This window comes from Gordionus sp. m RMFG-2023, chromosome 2 (genome assembly GCF_954871325.1).
Source record: "Gordionus sp. m RMFG-2023 chromosome 2, tfGorSpeb1-WG-v2, whole genome shotgun sequence".
Taxonomy (NCBI): domain Eukaryota; kingdom Metazoa; phylum Nematomorpha; class Gordioida; order Chordodea; family Parachordodidae; genus Gordionus; species Gordionus sp. m RMFG-2023.
In genome coordinates this window covers 34,431,891-34,449,485 of record NC_088776.1, presented here as the reverse complement: position 1 = coordinate 34,449,485, position 17,595 = coordinate 34,431,891, and the positions used below count along the sequence as shown (strand labels likewise).

Sequence of the window (17,595 nt, the reverse complement as noted above, 5' to 3'; positions counted from 1 at the left end):
AATTACTTTCAAGGTCCAAATCCAAATAAGATAAGAGATTTATTTATAAAAAGTAAGTAAACATATAGTTAATAATCCTCTACTATATATAATTGGTTATAAAATATTAGGTTAAATAGCACTTTACAAACGTATAATATATTACAGTTAATATTTTAATAAATTTTACTAATAAACTTTTGATAATAAATATAAGTAAGAAATTGCTATCAAATACTTAACGCCATCTATTTATTTAGAAATATTTTTTAAAATTTAACATATTATTTATTCCAGAATGGATGTAATAAATTAGATAACTTTTCTTCTCTTTTTTACGTGTTTTTCTTTTTAGGAAAGCTATTTTTTTTCTTATTTGAAAAACAGTTTTGAATTAAATTTTTAATACTAGTATATTTTTGATATTATTACAAACTACTTACTACTATTTACAAACTACTTACTACTATTTTAAAATATAATATATCAACTAGAGGTAATGCAACAATAATATATAAAATCTTAATTAATTTCTTTTATCATATCATATCATTCTGGTTCTTATTTTATAGTTACAAAATGTTTCATTTCTAATATGGCATCCCTGCCTTGTAAATAACTTAAGGCTTCAATTCATTTGCACTTCTAAAGATTTTTAGTGTTTTTGTTTTATCAATTTATCAATTTATCTACCATAATAAATTCTGATATAAGTTAATGTGTCATGACATGACTGCAAATTAACCAGCATTACATATTTGTATGGCTATGTAATTTAAGATTATCATTACATCTGCTGAGAGCATATATTGCATATTTTATAAGCAATAATGGTCAACTGTGTAGTTGTTTATATATCATTAAAGATGGAAGATAATCTTTTAGAAATTTAATATCTCACAATTTTTTTCTCAATTACTTATCTACTTCCATCATGTCAGTTAAGAGGAAGCTCTAACCACCATATAGTTTTATGATTTGGATTGGTCGTTTATATTCTCTTTTCCAAGAATTGTTGATTTGGTTAGGCCTATAAATTTTTACTTATTAGTCCATTTTATAAAACATTGTCTAAAAATGGTAACAGAGTGTTATATTGGTTTCTTGACCTTTTGTCAATGTAAGTTACCATTTGTCAAAAAATTTTTATATCAGCAATCGAAAATATTATATACTGTAATAAAAGATTTTGTATTAAATAGAAATGTCTTTATTGTTTTATATGCTAGTTTATCTTGTATGCATAATATAAATGAAAAAATATGAAATTCAGAATAATTATTCAGAGTTAGCAAATTTAAAAAAAGTATAATTCCGGCCCGCCATAAGATTTCTTTAGTTGAGCCCCCTGAGATTGCAAAGGCTAGCGACGCCCCTGATTGTCGACGTTCTTATTATGAATAAAGAACATAAACCAATTATACTAGTGGTGAATTGAATATATCAAATGAAACGAATAATATTAATCAAGTAAATAATATTATACATATGAAATTTGAAAATTATGATAAACAAAACAACCTTCAAGATTATATTGAATATATATAATTTAACCAATAAAAAAATATTATTTGCTTATATGGGGATAATTAATTTGGCAGAGTTCTTTTGTATATCCAAAAATTTTGAAAGAACTTAATTATGAGTAGATAATTGAAGTGGGTAAAAAAGTATTTAAGCCCATTTCAACGTTATTCAGCTTGAGAATTAAGTTTATTCGGATAGAAAGAGGGTATGGTGAAGCAGTTGGAGTTTGCAGACCGACTTAAAAAATTAGCACAAGAGTGTTAATTTGAATCTGACCTGGATGGGATGAGGCATCAGATGGTGGCTGGAGCATTGGTGAAAGATATTCGCACCAGATTTCCAGATGGAATAAATGACATGGGAGAAAGGGTGAGTTTTCAACAGGTTTTAAATATGGCTTTGGCAATGGAAAGGGCTGAGGATGAAGTGACAAATATGATGGTAAAAAAAGACATTAAACCTGAGGAGCAGATAGAGAATAATCAAGGAAAATTTTATAATCAAAAGTACCCATATAATAAGAATAAAGAAAAAGGAAATTTTAGTTATTACAATAATAATAATAATAATTTTAAGTTCAGAGATAACAGTAAATTTAACAATAATGATATGTGTAAGTACAATGAATGCTCAAAATGTAGAGGAACTCACCTCCCTTTTCAATGTTTTGTATGAAATGTGAAATGTTATAATTACCAAAATGTAGGGCATTATGCTGAATATTGTAAGGAACGGAAGTTACATGCTATGCATCACGATGACAATAACTCATCAGATTCAATTAATAATATTTCCCAAATTGTTAGAAATAGTGCAAAGATATCTGTTAGGATAAATGGAGTACCTATAGAATTTGACTATGCTACGGGGGCACAGGTATCGATGATTGGGAAACAATATTGGGATGAAATTGGCCGACTCAAGCTTGTACCAACCAAACCTTTTTCAGTATATGGTAACCAACCGCTGGATGAACTTGGTGAGACTATGGTAATGGTTCGTCTTGAAAAGATAAGCAGATCACTACCAATTGTGGTGACCCGTTCAAATGACATACCAATATTTGGACTACCATGGATACTGGCATTTAATATGTTTATCCCACGCCAAGTTACTATACGTAGTATCACAAGTAAAGTGGTTATGACAACCTATAAACAAATAGCTGGCATGACGACAGAATTTTTCAGTGTTTTTGATGACAAGCCATGACGGGTGAATTATATGGAAGTTAGTATTCAACTGGCCGAAATCATGGCCGGCTCGTAAAGTACCTTTTCCAATACGAAAACCAATTGAAATGGAACTCGATAGATTGATTAAATCGGGAATATTGAAGGAGATTGACCCAACAAAAAAACGTATGACATGGTTTACTCCAACAGTAAACGTACGCCTAACAAATGGAGAAATCAGGATTTGTGCTGATTTAAAGGTGACATTAAACCCATATATTTTATACGATTATCATATTATACCAACGCAAGGTTGCCATGTCTCTCCCCAGCGTCTACATGACAGGATTTTCAATGGATGCAAACCCCCTTAAAAACCTTTGCCTACCCCCCTAAAAAATTACACCGCCTCCGGCGGCGTGGTCTCTTAATTATTATTTTTACCTTTATAATTATATTGATACTCTTTTCAGAGAATTTATAAGGATAACTTAAATTAATCTATCTCTACTACCAACTATCGATATTTTGTGAATATAAAGAATTTTTTTAGATAATAAATTCAATTAAAACCTCCATTATTTACAAATTAATTAATTATTATGGCATTATGAGCTTGCTGATATATCTAAACGATAGCAGAAAGTTTTATTTGGAAAACAATGTGTATAATTGTTTGCAATATATAGATTTGGTCGATAATTGTATTATATTAATTCTATAATAAAAGTATTAATTTTTACAGCAATAAATTGTGTCCTATTTCATTTCAAAATTTAATAGATAACCCCCCAAAAAATTTATCTTACCCCCATTTTTTAAAATAATTTTAAATATTTATTCGAACATGTCTAGTTTGTTAATTTTTTTCTATCCTGTTTTATTTTTATCCAATAATAAATCTACATCATTTCATTCATATAAGTCAGTATAGGGGAGTATATCAACATCGATTGCAATACAAAAATATTCTCAAATACTAAATAATACAGATGCAACTACATTTGCGGAAATCGTATACATCTATCATGTAGTTCAATATTCACAGAGTTATATCATCACAATGTGGGTCGAATATTTTTCTCATGATATTTAACGACTCCAATATAAGTGCAAACCTTACTTGTGGCAGAACAAAAATGAGCAAGGCTATCACAAGTGTTTTAATACATGAATCCTCAATTCTAGACTATTTGAAAGATGGGCATCCATATGCAATTCTAACAGATGCAACTAATAAGGAAAATATTAAAGCATTTCCCTCTATCCTTCGCTATTTCAACAAGAATAAAAACATTTCAAAAAAACTGTTAAAAAATTTTCCTCGGATAGTGAAAAATCCAACGATGTAGCTAGCCACATAATGGTAAATATAGCTGATTCAGGGTTATCGATGATTTGCACAGCTTTCTGCGCTGATAATGCTTCTGTAAATTTTGACAAAAACCAAAGTTACCAAATTGAGGCAGCATAATAATGAACTACATAATTCTTGCAAGAAGGTAATAAATGTACTATCTGTGGATGTCGAAATAATTGTGATGAAATATTTTAACGAATTTAGTCATCAACTAAAAAATTTAATGAATTAAAAGAGTTTTTAAAATTTTACAAACCCTTAAAAAAATACTTCTTAAATAAAGATTTTAAAAGCTGTCCTAAAATATTGAAAAAATATTTCGAGTAAGAAATGCCAGAAACATATTTGGGATTCGTTTCACATGTAGGAAATCTTCTTCATGCAGTTAATATTAAGTTGCAATCAGAATATTATTTATAAAAAAGATTCACAAAATCATACTACAGCTCTGTTCATCTCTACAGTTAAAAATTGATAATAAATTTTATGGCGCTATTGCTGAAAATATTATATTAAAATGTTCAAATAATACTCAAATTAACACATTTTTAAATGAAGCAGATATTTTTATTAAGACAATTTTAGAATATTTACAATCAAAATTTGATTTTAATAACTCTATTTACAAATGTATAAATATTATGATCTTGGAACAGAAACCATCAATTGATAGTTTTTATAATTTAATAAATATATTAAAAATACCGAAAGACATTGATTTCTTGTTGGAGGAGACTGTAATTCTCTCTATTTTTTATGATTCGCCAAAATACTTAAAGTTAGATCGTCTAAAAGCAGAAGAGAGATGGGTAGATTTTTTCGTAATAAATAAATCCCCATGCTTGGAAAAAATATGCGAGTATGTCTTCTCATTACCACATTCTAATGCCTCATCCGAGCACATTTTTAGACTGATGAGAACTGCCTGGAAAAAGGAGAGAAATCGGATTGCTTTAACAACATTAGAGGCCGAGCTAATGGTTATATATAATATGTCATGCCAGGAATTTTATAAATATATCAATAACGACGGTAAACATTTACTTCTATTATTTAATCTCAAATAAAATATAATTAAGTTTTAGCAATGGCGCCATAAAATTTATTGTCAATTTTTAACAGTAAAGATGAACACATCTGCAGCATAATTTTGTGAATCTTTGTTAAGATTCTTCTGATTGCAACTACACATTAACAGAATGTAGTAGATTTAATACATGTGAAATCATTCCTAAATATACCTCTGCCATTCATTATTGAAAAAAATTTAAAAATATTAGGACAGCTTTTATAATCTTTATTTAAGAAATATTTTTTTAAAGGTTTATAAATTTTAAGATTCTATCGATGGCGGGTAATAGGAACATATCGCAACCAACATTGTGCTGACTCAATTCTGTAAATATACTCTGGTTTTTCCCAAATTCACTGATGCATTATCAGATCAGTAACATAACATGCAATTTATTTATAATCCTGAATCTGCTATATTTACCATTATAAGGTTAACTATGTCTTTGGATTTTTCACTATTTAACGGGAAAAAATTTAATAGTTTTCTTGAAACGTCCTTAATTTTGTTGAAATAGCGGATGATTAAGGGAAATATTAATATTTCCCTTATTAGATGAATCTGTTAGAATTGCATATGAATGCCCATTTTTCAAATCGTCAAGGATTGACCTTATAGATTTAGGTCCTAAAACATTGATGATAGCCTTGCTCATTTTTGTTCTACAAGTATAGTTTTCATTTATATTTGATAGTTAAATATTATGGGAAAAAGATTCTACCAACATTGTGATCATAAGTATCTCTCTGAACAGCGTCTACATGAGCGGGAGGGGTAGGAACAGTTTGCATCTATTTTTTGAGGGGGTAGGCTGCTTTAATGGGGGTATGATAAATTTTTTGGGGGGTTATCTATTAAATTTTGAGATCAAATAGGACAGAATTTATTGCTGTAATTATAGAATTATTATAATACAATTCATCGACCAAATCTATATATTGCAAACAATCATACACATTGTTTTCCAAGTAAAACTTTCTGCTATCCTTTGTAATGTAATTTAAAAGGTTTAGATATTTTAACGAGCTCATAATGCCATAATAATTAATTCATTGTAAATAATGGAGGTTTTAATTGAATTTATTATCTAAAAAATAATCTCTTTATATTCACAAAATATCGATAGTTGGTAGTAGAGATAGATTAATTTAAGTTGTCCTTTATTAATTCTCTGAAAAGTGTATAAATAAATTAATAAGGTGAAAATAATAGAGAGACACCGTCGCCGAAGGCGGCGAGAATTTTTATGGGGGTAACAGGTTTTTGAAGGGGCTTTGCATCCAGTGAAAATCCTGTCATGTAGATGCTGTCTGTGAATGTTGTACTACAAGATAAGTGATTACAATTGCCGCAACTGTAGTTTCATCTGTATTATTTCTTATTTTTGGTATTATGTATTTAAACGTGATACGTTATAATTAAGCACTTATCCCTATAATGTTATACACACACACGGTAGATTTCCAATTGCTGTCGTTTGCGGGATGTTCACATAAAATATATTTTTAATTGTAAAATTAAAATCGTTTTTTTTATTTTATTTTGAAAAATAGTTACCGACTTTGTATTTATATAAACTAAATAAAAAATAATAGGCGGATAATTAAATCAATTCAAAATCCCCGGCCCGCAAAATTTTTTTTTTAGCAATTTTTTTATTTCTACCGCAATTTTTATATTTCTACCGCAATTTTTATATTTCTCCCGCATAATACCAAATTTCTCCCGCAATTTGAAGATTTTGACCTGGCAACAACGGTGGATGATCTTTTAACCAAATTAAAAGATGGGTTAAAATTTACGGTAATAGATTTGAAAGATGCATATTTACAATTACCAATAAAAGCGAGTTCCAAAGAAAACTTAACCATATCAACCCATATTGGTTATTTCCAATATCAATGTATGTCTTTCGGACTTTCTAGTGCGCCGACCATTTTCCAAAGATATATGGATAATTTATTACAAGACTGCCAAAATGACCGGACTATATCTTGAAGATATTATCATAATGGGGAAAAATGATGTAGAACATTTGAATAACGTAAAAAAAGTATTAATGAAATTAAAACAGTTGGGTATGAAGGCAAAATGGGCCAAAATACGCTTTTTAAATGAATCGGTCTCTTTTCTAGGTTTTGTAATAAACAAAAATGGAATACACCCAGCGAAAGAAAAAATAGATGCTATTCGAAGGATACCAACTCCTAATAATATACACTAATTACGATCTTTTTTATGACTTATGAATTATCACGAGAGATTTTTGCCACATCTACATGGAATTACATCTCCACTGCCTAAATTAACCAACATTAAATGTTGCTGGGGTTGGTCGGACAGGGAACATTAATATACAGTTTCTTTATTTAATATGTATATGTAAATCAAGTATTCTATCGCATAACAATTGGTATATATATGTATGATTGATTTGTATATGTCATTTATAACATTAATAATATATGTAATATATCTTATTTATAACAGATACAGATATCTTTTATAAAAGGGTATCTATATACAGACACATATACGACATTTCTATATATAGATACTATAATATAGGGGTCGTAATTATATTTTTATCAGGAACCTAAATGTACATATAATGAAGAACATATTTTACATGTCGTTCTGATTACATATTAACGAAGTTAATACATATCATTAGTGTTGTTAATCGACTAAATTTAGTCGACTCACACACGACTAACTAATAGTTTTAGTCGAAAAATTCGACTAAAAACTTTAGCAACTAAATTAGTCTATTAGTCGACTAATTTGGTCGACTAATTTAGTCGACTAAAACGACTAATTTAGTCGACTAAAACGACTAATATAGTCGACTAAAACGACTAATATAGTCGACTAAAACGACTAACATAGTCGACTAAAACGACTAAAACAACTAATATAGTCGACTAAAACGACTAACATAGTCGACTAAAACGACTAATTTAGTCGACTAAAACGACTAATATAGTCGACTAAAACGACTAATATAGTCGACTAAAACGACTAATTTAGTCGACTAAAAGAACTAATTAAGTCGACTAAAAGAACTAATTAAGTCGACTAAAAGAACTAATTAAGTCGACTAAAAGAACTAATAAAGTCGACTAAATTAAGTCATTAAACATAACATAATCCTTATTTTTGATAAATTTTTTAGGTAAAAATATATGTTGTAAAGATGTAAAAATAAAATTTCAGTGAAGATGTACCATCATAGAAAAATATTAATTGTTATTTTTGAAAAGTAAATAGATAAAAATATATTTATTGTAAAAGTGTTAAAATAAAATTTCAGTGAAGATGTACCATAGAAGAGTGACAATTATCATAATCGTTATTTGTGAACTTTTTTGAATTTTTTTAAAACAAATAGGTAAAAATATATATTGTAAAGATGTTAAAATAAAATTTCAGTGAAGATGTACCGTAGATAGGTGACAATTATCATAATCGTTATTTGTGAACTTTTTTGAATTTTTTTAAAATAAATAGGTAAAAATATATATTGTAAGGATGTTAAAATAAAATTTCAGTGAAGATGTACCGTAGATAGGTGACAATTATCATATTCGTTATTTGTGAATTTTTTGAATTTTTTTAAAATAAATAGGTAAAAATATATATTGTAAAGATGTTAAAATAAAATTTCAGTGAAGATGTACCGTAGATAGGTGACAATTATCATAATCGTTATTTGTGAACTTTTTTAATTTTTTTCAAAATAATAGGTAAAAATATATATTGTAAAGATGTTAAAATAAAATTTCAGTGAAGATGTATCATAGAAAAGTGACAATTGTCATAATCGTTATTTGTGAACTTTTTTGAATTTTTTTAAAACAAATAGGTAAAAATATATATTGTAAAGATGTTAAAATAAAATTTCAGTGAAGATGTACCATAGAAAAGTGACAATTGTCATAATCGTTATTTTTGAACTTTTTTGATTTTTTTTAAAACAAATAGGTATAAATATATATTGTAAAGATGTTAAAATAAAATTTCAGTGAAGATGTACCAGAGAAAAGTGACAATTGTCATAATCATTATTTTTTAACTTTTTTGAATTTTTTAAAAGCAAATAGGTAAAAATATATATTGTAAAGATGTTAAAATAAAATTTCAGTGAAGATGTACCGTAGATAGGTGACAATTATCATAATCGTTATTTGTGAACTTTTTTGAATTTTTTTAAAACAAATAGGTAAAAATATATATTGTAAAGATGTTAAAATAAAATTTCAGTGAAGATGTACCATAGAAAAGTGACAATTGTCATAATCGTTATTTGTGAACTTTTTTGAATTTTTTTAAAACAAATAGGTAAAAATATATATTGTAAAGATGTAAAAATAAAATTTCAGTGAAGATGTACCATAGAAAAGTGACAATTGTCATAATCGTTATTTGTGAACTTTTTTGAATTTTTTTAAAGTAAATAGGTAAAAATATATATTGTAAAGATGTTAAAATAAAATTTCAGTGAAGATGTACCGTAGATAGGTGACAATTATCATAATCGTTATTTGTGAACTTTTTTGAATTTTTTTAACAAATAGGTAAAAATATATATTGTAAAGATGTTAAAATAAAATTTCAGTTAAGATGTACCATAAGTAACATTTGTCTATTTTTCAACTTTTTAGCTGAAACGAGCAGACTTTTATTTACTCCCCTTTATCTTATTGGGCGAGCTAGCTAAATAATATCAAAAATTACGAGCGGACCGGTTAAAAATTTTTTACTTTTAATTTTTATCTAAAATTTATCAGGTAACATTAAAAAATATATGCTTCATAAAATTTTAACATTTGTCCAAAGTACAAATAATTGTTGTGGATGTTATATGTGGGAAAAGCCTATGAGATTAAAAAACTTCTTATTTTATTTACATGGATGAATATAAATCGACGTGAATAAAAATATGATTTCACCTATGGCCCAAAAGAAAAGAAAATTTAATTATTAAATTTTAAATGCACTGTTTGAAATAGGTAGCATCCACGTCAAGATTAAATCACAACATAAGATTAGATGAGGTTATGAGATGAGAGCACACTTTTTAATTACATAACCATTTAAATTTTAAAGTAAGTTTATTGATATTTTAAGGCTTAGCACCATTTTTTTGTACATTTCTTTAATTTATTATTTTAGAAAATATAAATCCCTTCTCTTTCTCAATTATTTAAAATTTGTAATAATAATTTAGCAATATTTTTTGATTCTTTAAATTATTTCATTAAAATGTATTATTTATATTATATTTATTATTTTAAATTTCAATGATTATAGCGCCTCGATGGCACCAGTAAGTTTTTGTATAAAATTTTTATTTTTAAAAAAATTCTTATTTTAATTTATATTTAAAAAAAAAATCTTTTTTAAAATAATTTACATTTATAATGAGTAGTTTATCTTTATCTTCTTCTTCAAGCAATGCCATTACTATGATGGATTCTCAAGAGATAGTAGAAGATGAAGTAATTTATATTAATTTTATATTTAAAACTTATAAACCCAATGTTTTATAAAAAAAAGACCTTATTTAGAGATTTAGAGTTAGAAAATACTAATACTATTATGGATTCTCAACAGAAGAATGAAGATGATGTAAGTTTTAATATTTTTTTATATATTTAATTTAAATTATTATACCTAATTAGTGTTTTCGGCCTGGGTTCAAGCCGGTTCAGAAGTTATTTAATATGATACCAATTTAGAGAAATGATAAAAATATTTTATTCAAAAATAGCGCACGGGTCGGGCTTCAGTCGACTCATGACTAATTAACCGGTTTGAATATGAGTCGTTTTGCCGGCCTCGGTCAACTATTTAGCAACAAAAGACATTGTGTTGTTAAAAAGACAGTTCACCCGACTCAGAGTCTCTAGACGTTATTCGAATTAGTTGATTAACTCAAGTCGACTCTTTTATAGTCAAAACAATTGGTCCCTTTATTTTAAACTCTTATCTATATAGGAGAGACTGGGGTTATTCGAACCAATTTTTAAAAAATTGGCAGCTCCTATGATTAGATACCTAAATCTATATTCTATAAAGGTGCCTTATAAAAATCTTAAGATTATAATTATTTTTTTAAATTTTAATTTTTGTAAAAGTGATAATTTTGTTCAACAAGTCCCGATAGCAGGGTGAGGCAAACCACTTCAAGAGGCTTCCTAAACCATTGGTTTTTTAGGCGATAAAATATTGAAATGCATTTTTATTTATTAATAATGATATGTATTGAATGATTTTATTGTTCAAAATATGATATTACTTATAAATTAAAGCTAATAAATAATATATAAAAATCGAAACTTAATTTTTGCAAATTTAATAAACATTTTGGACATAAAAAAATATGAATTAGAGATTAAGATTTCTAAGTATTCCCAAACCAATCATACCTGTGATGAAGTACTTAAGTGCCTTAAGTCCTTTAAAAAAGGGAAAACAGGTGGGTTGGATGGTTTTAGACCCGGTTTTTTTGCTGATTTATCAGTGCTATGATAATGGTTTTATTGACCATTTGATAAAATGATTAACTAAACATTGCAATAATATCCTCTTATGAGAAGTTCCTCTTTGTATTCGTCTAATTCTTTTTGGCGCTCGTCTTGTTTCTTTAACCAAGCGGGATCACGGCGGCAAAAGACTTGTCTGGGATGTCTCGCGTGTTACCTCCTTTCCGGCTAACGGAAATACCGAACCCCTGGAACTCCAAGAACTCGATAATAATAAATATAGATTCCTCCCTAATTCTTTTATATTTATTCCCCTAATTTTTAGCGTTCTGGGAAACCCCGGTCCCCATTCCCTAAAGTTCTTAAATTAATTGGGTAGAAGAATTGCATTAAGGACAGGGGTCAAAAACGAGTTCTTATCTCTTAAACAAAAAATCCAATTCGAAATCCTAAAAATGTTTCTTCGAAACCTCCCTTTTCCCTCCTAGTTCAGCACCTATAATTTGCAAAATATTTTTTTTAGCGGCTTAAATCAGGATTGTGCATTTGACCGGTCAAATAAATTTCGGTCAATTGACAGATATTTGACCGGTAAAATATGGTCAAATTCAAATATATGTTTTTTAAGTTAATATCTATATTATTAATTTTTTAAATTCATTGTCATTAAATAACTAACATTTAGCTATCCGTAACAGATTCTTGTTTTGATTCATATTCAATATTATTATTTTCTTTAATATTTTTTAATCAATTTTCCTGATGTCTTAGATCTTCAATCGATTTTTATTTTTATAAAAATATTAACCCAAATCGACCTATTTCCTTCAAAATAAGAAGTAGAACTAGGAATTATTAATTTCTTAATGTGGTGGGCAAAGTTTAATCTATTAACTTGAGGTCGGAATTGATTGTTTTTGGAAATTATTATTTTCCTAATTCGCTATATTAAACATGCTGTTTTTGCTTTTGAAATTAATTATATCACTTAAAATATTTTGGTCATCACTATCTTGTAAAATAGCTAATTCTAGAATTATATCACATACTTCATTAAATTCACTACTAGTGAGATTCCCCTCTTGATATTGTTGACCCAAAAAATAAGCAAAAATTGTGATCAATTTGACCGTATTTGACTAGGTCAAATACTCCTTTGGTTAAGTGACTGATTAATTGACCGACTTGCCGTAAATTTTTTCTTAAATTAAAATAAAAATACCCCCTCTCCCTCCCCCCCCCCCCCCCCACGTTTTGGTAAGAAATATAATTTTAAAAAAAAAACAATGAATTTTACTTAAATTAAAATAAAAATACCCCCTCCCCCCCCCCCCCGTTTTGGTAAAAAATATAATTTAAAAAAAAACAAAACAATGAATTTTATATGCCAAAAAATAAAATTATTCCCCTCATTCCCTTTAGGTGCCAGCTAGGCGTTAACAAATTATAAGAATAAAAATAGTTTAAGTTATTTATTTTTAAAATTATTATTAAAAATATAAACAATTAAATATATTTTTTAAATTATGATCCCAAATTAAATCATTGAGAATTTAATAAGTTATTTTATTAACATTGAATTTATATTTTTATAGAGTCTTATAAAAATAATTAAAATTGAAAGTAATATTTCGTTAACAGATATTGATGATGGTTAGGATAATTTTACTTAAGATATAGATTCGCCCACAAATGCACTCCACATAGAACTTGATAATATTCATGAAGGTGCTAATATTTATACAGTTACTGCTTTATTAATGGCAGGTAAAATTAGTAAAAGAAAAATAGGGAGACCTTTAAATGAAACTCCTAAATTATAAAAAGGTTCTAGGTTATTTCAGGTAATATCATAAGTTAGATGATAATATAGGACATTGGCCAGAAGCGTCCAAAACTCGAAAAAGGTGTAAACTATGTGTTAGCGTATATTCAAGGACTAAGTGTGAAAAATGTGAAATTTATTTATACTCTAACCAGAATATAAATTGTTTCAAAACTTTTCATAATAAATACATATATATTTTTTTATACATGCAATTCGCTCAATGATGTCAAATTGTATCGTGATTTTTTTTTTACCTGTAAACTATGAAAAAAAAAGTAGAAATAAAATTTTACATCCTTAGTATATATTAATGAAGATTTTTTATAAAAAATTTTTTTTAGTTTTATTTTAAAAAGTCGAGCTTTAAAGGGTTAATTTAGAAATTAAATTTTTGATTAAATTATATTTCGTTGAATACAATTTTTAAAAATTGGAATTTTTAAGTTTTTTTTCAAAACTAAATTGATAGTAAGTATAAAGATACTGTAAGCACTGGATTACGTAGTAATTAACAAATATAAATTAAATGGTAAATTTTTTAAAAAAAATATTTTTTCAAAGGGAAAAGGCTAACATTTTAAACGTAATTTTAATTATTTTTATATCATTGAACTAAGAATTAAATTCTCTATCCAAAAATGCTTAGATTTTTTGGATTGTGATTTTAATTCTGAGTTCATTGATATAAAAATACTTAAAATTTCCTTGGATGATACTGTGTATTTTTTAAATGTTTTACGTTTTTGTTTTTACACCATTTAATAAATTCATTTGAAATAAATTGTTGACCATGGTTATACTCATTTTTCTAATCTATTTATTCAATTCTTACTTGAATCTTTAATTCTATCGATCTCGATCCATTATAAGTATGCAGCAATTCCTACCAGAGTCATTTTGGGGAGTCATTTTGGGTCGATTTTTCGCCCAAAAATTAACTCAATAAGTACATTAACAACATTAACTATACACAATATTTTATAGAATCAAAAGGCCGATAGTATTCACAATGCAGTAGAAAATAGTTATGAAATCATAAACAATGAAGGAATCAATATTCGTGGGTTTGACACAGATTCAGATGTAATATATTTCGATAGTATAAAATTTTAAAAATATATAATATAATATAACCTTTTTTTTATAATAACAATAAATCACAAATGATAAAATATGTTTATGTATATAAATAATATATAGATAGAGCCTTTGACTAGCCAAGATGCTATTATATGTGACTTATCACAAATTTCAGATATATCTACATCTAGTAAGTTAAATATTTCCAATGTATTCAAGATGACTCCGAAAAAATCTCGCCGAAAGTGTATATACTGCAATACACATTACAGTTTAAATACAGCCTCAAGTATGTATTATTAAAATTTAATATACGATTATAATATATTTTTAGCAAATTTAAAGAGGCACATTTCTAAATCACATTCGCATTTAAAAATGGAAAACAAAAACAAAAAAAGACATTCATTAGTGGGGATAAGAAATTTAGTATCTCACGAAAATACACAATTGAATAAATTAATTATGAGATATATTATAAAATGTAACATCTCATTTAATAAAATAGAATCTCCATATTTCAGAGATATTTTCTCTTTTATATTTAAAAATGAGAGAATATGGTGCAGGCAGACGGCTGCCTGCTATGTTAAAGATTTATATAAAAAATCTAAAAATAAAATTATTAAAGACCTTAAACAGGTCAATAGTAAAATCTGCCTTACAACGGACATATGGACCGGAATAAACTCAATATCTTATTGTTCTATAACAATACATTATATTGACAAAAATTGGAAATTTGTCAATTTCCTACTTGATCTAATAGATTTACCTCATCCACATACGGGTGAGGAAATATCAAATAATCTTTTATCCTCTCTCCAATCTTTTGGCATACAAGAAAAAGTAATGTCCATTACTATCGATAATGCAAAAAATTTCCTCTCATCTGTGTCTATAATGACAAAATTTTATATAGATAAATACGGTTATTCTCTATATAGCATTAGATGCCTGGCTCATATATTAAATATAATAGTGAGCTCAGGAATAAATATCATGAATGAAAAATTGGAAAAAATAAATAAATTCGTTAAAAAGTTGCATAATTCCCCCAAATTTATGAAGGAATATATGGAATTATCAGGTGGGACTCGTATACCACTTGATGTCGTCACAAGATGGAATTCCAAATTCTTAATGATTTCCATAATTAACAAAGTAATAACAAACACCATTTTTAAATTTAATTTTATATTTAAAGAATATTGATGTGGTAAATGATTTAGGTAAGAAAGGCAGCCTTCCTGATAATCAAATTATTATAAATAATGAAGAGGCCAAATTTTTAAAAGATATTGAAATATTTTTGAAACCATTCTTCAATATTACCCAAGAAATATCCTCAGATACAAATTCTACAATTGGTTCGGCAGTTTTATTTATAGATGAAATTGTCAAAACACTAGAAGATGTTAGTGAAAATCATGAAAACGAAACATTAAAAAATGCTGCTGCTGTTATGTTAAAAAAATCAAAGATATATATGAAACACATAAATACTCTTTCAAATTATATATCGTGTTTGTTAGACCCAAAGACAAAGAAAAAATTTTTGCCTAAATTTATAAATAATCCTGATTATTTTAAAAATTTCGAAACGTTATATATTAAATATAAAAGTACAATGTCAGGATCGTCAGCGTACGATTACAATGAGCCCGATATGGAAGCCATGCCTTATTCTGTGCGTATACATAATAAACTAAGAAGGTAAATATGATTACATAGTTATATATATATTGTCTTTATTATTTAGGGCTAATTATGAAATTCCACAACATGCCACAGATGAAATAGATACATATTTAAAAGAGGAAGTAGCTAGTCCGACAACCAATGTACTCGATTGGTGGCAAAAAAAACAGCTCAATATATCCAACTTTGTCTTTAATGGCCAGAGACTTTTTGGCTCAGCAAACTACGAGTGTTGCCAGCGAAAGAATCTTTAGCAAAGCGGTGGAATGCATGACTAAAAAACGTAACCGCCTTTCATCCATCACTTTGAAGCAATGTTTATCTATTGATTGCTGGGACATAGAACTTTTATAATGATATTATATTAACATTTTTTAAATCTATATATTTCCGTGTATTTTAATAAAAATATTTTTATATTATGTGTACGTTTATTTATTAATAAATTGAATTAAATTAAATGCGTGTTCCTTTGAATTTTTTTTATCATAAAGAATGCAGAATATTTAGTTATTGAAGCGATATTTAATCATGGGTAAAAAAATGTGAAATAAAAATTTAAATAATTTTTAAACTTTTCGTCTTGCCCTGCCCATATAAAAAAATTTAAACCACGCTCGCCCCCCATATAAATTTAAACATGCCCATTCTTCAAATTTTTTACGCATCTAATAAAAAATAAATTATTTAGTTTCACCCTTACTAAAAATTTCATAATTTAGTAAGCATAAAAAAATTTCCGATTTAAATGATGATATTGCCAATTGTGTAAGTTTTTCCAAGGCCTTTTCAGAAATACCTTTACTATTTTTTTTCATCAAAATGTAGGAAGTAAATATTACACATCCAAAATAAGTTCTCTTTTCGCCGAAAAAAACAGTTCCGATGTTTATAATTTTATCAATCATAGGACGAAATGCTTCGACCCGATAATTGCAATCAAATCCTACAAGTATTTTTATTAACTCATTAATTTTTACGACGATAACATCCGAAACAGTTATCGATAATCTGGTATTTAAAATTTTTTTTATAAGCATATATTTTTTAATGTTTATCTAATGAATTTTAAATGAAAAATAAACGTTAAAAGTTTGTTAGCCTTCCTTGTGTTAAATTTTTCAAAGATCCGTTAGCACTTTTAAAAATTCGATAAATATTTTATATAACGATTATGAAAATTATCATTCCTATGGTACATATTCATTTATGTTTCATTTTTACATCTTTACAATATATATTTTTACCTATTTGTTTTAAAAAAATTCAAAAAAGTTCACAAATAACGATTATGACAATTGTCACTTTTCTATGATACATCTTCACTGAAATTATATTTCAACATCTTTACAATATATATTTTTACCTATTTGTTTTAAAAAAAT

The 17,595-nt window shown here is 27.0% G+C and overlaps 1 protein-coding gene across 1 annotated transcript; it reads left to right on the top strand.

Moving 5' to 3' along the window:
- The first annotated feature begins 15,516 nt into the window (after positions 1-15,516).
- Positions 15,517-16,650, top strand: LOC135923781 (uncharacterized). The gene is made up of 3 exons (XM_065458719.1): positions 15,517-15,673; positions 15,717-16,225; positions 16,272-16,650. The coding sequence occupies exons 1-3, from the start codon at positions 15,575-15,577 to the stop codon at positions 16,462-16,464; spliced, it is 801 nt and encodes a 266-aa protein (XP_065314791.1). The 5' UTR covers positions 15,517-15,574; the 3' UTR covers positions 16,465-16,650.
- The last annotated feature ends 945 nt before the right edge of the window (positions 16,651-17,595 follow it).

What these genes read in the sequence shown, in the direction of transcription:
- LOC135923781 (XM_065458719.1), top strand. Translation starts at nt 15,575, where the DNA reads ATGAAGGAATATATGGAATTATCAGGTGGGACTCGTATACCACTTGAT. An exon ending in TGATTTCCATAATTAACAAA is followed by an intron (nt 15,674 to 15,716) that starts GTAATAACAAAC and finishes TTATATTTAAAG; the next exon opens with AATATTGATGTGGTAAATGA. An exon ending in ATACATAATAAACTAAGAAG is followed by an intron (nt 16,226 to 16,271) that starts GTAAATATGATT and finishes TTTATTATTTAG; the next exon opens with GGCTAATTATGAAATTCCAC.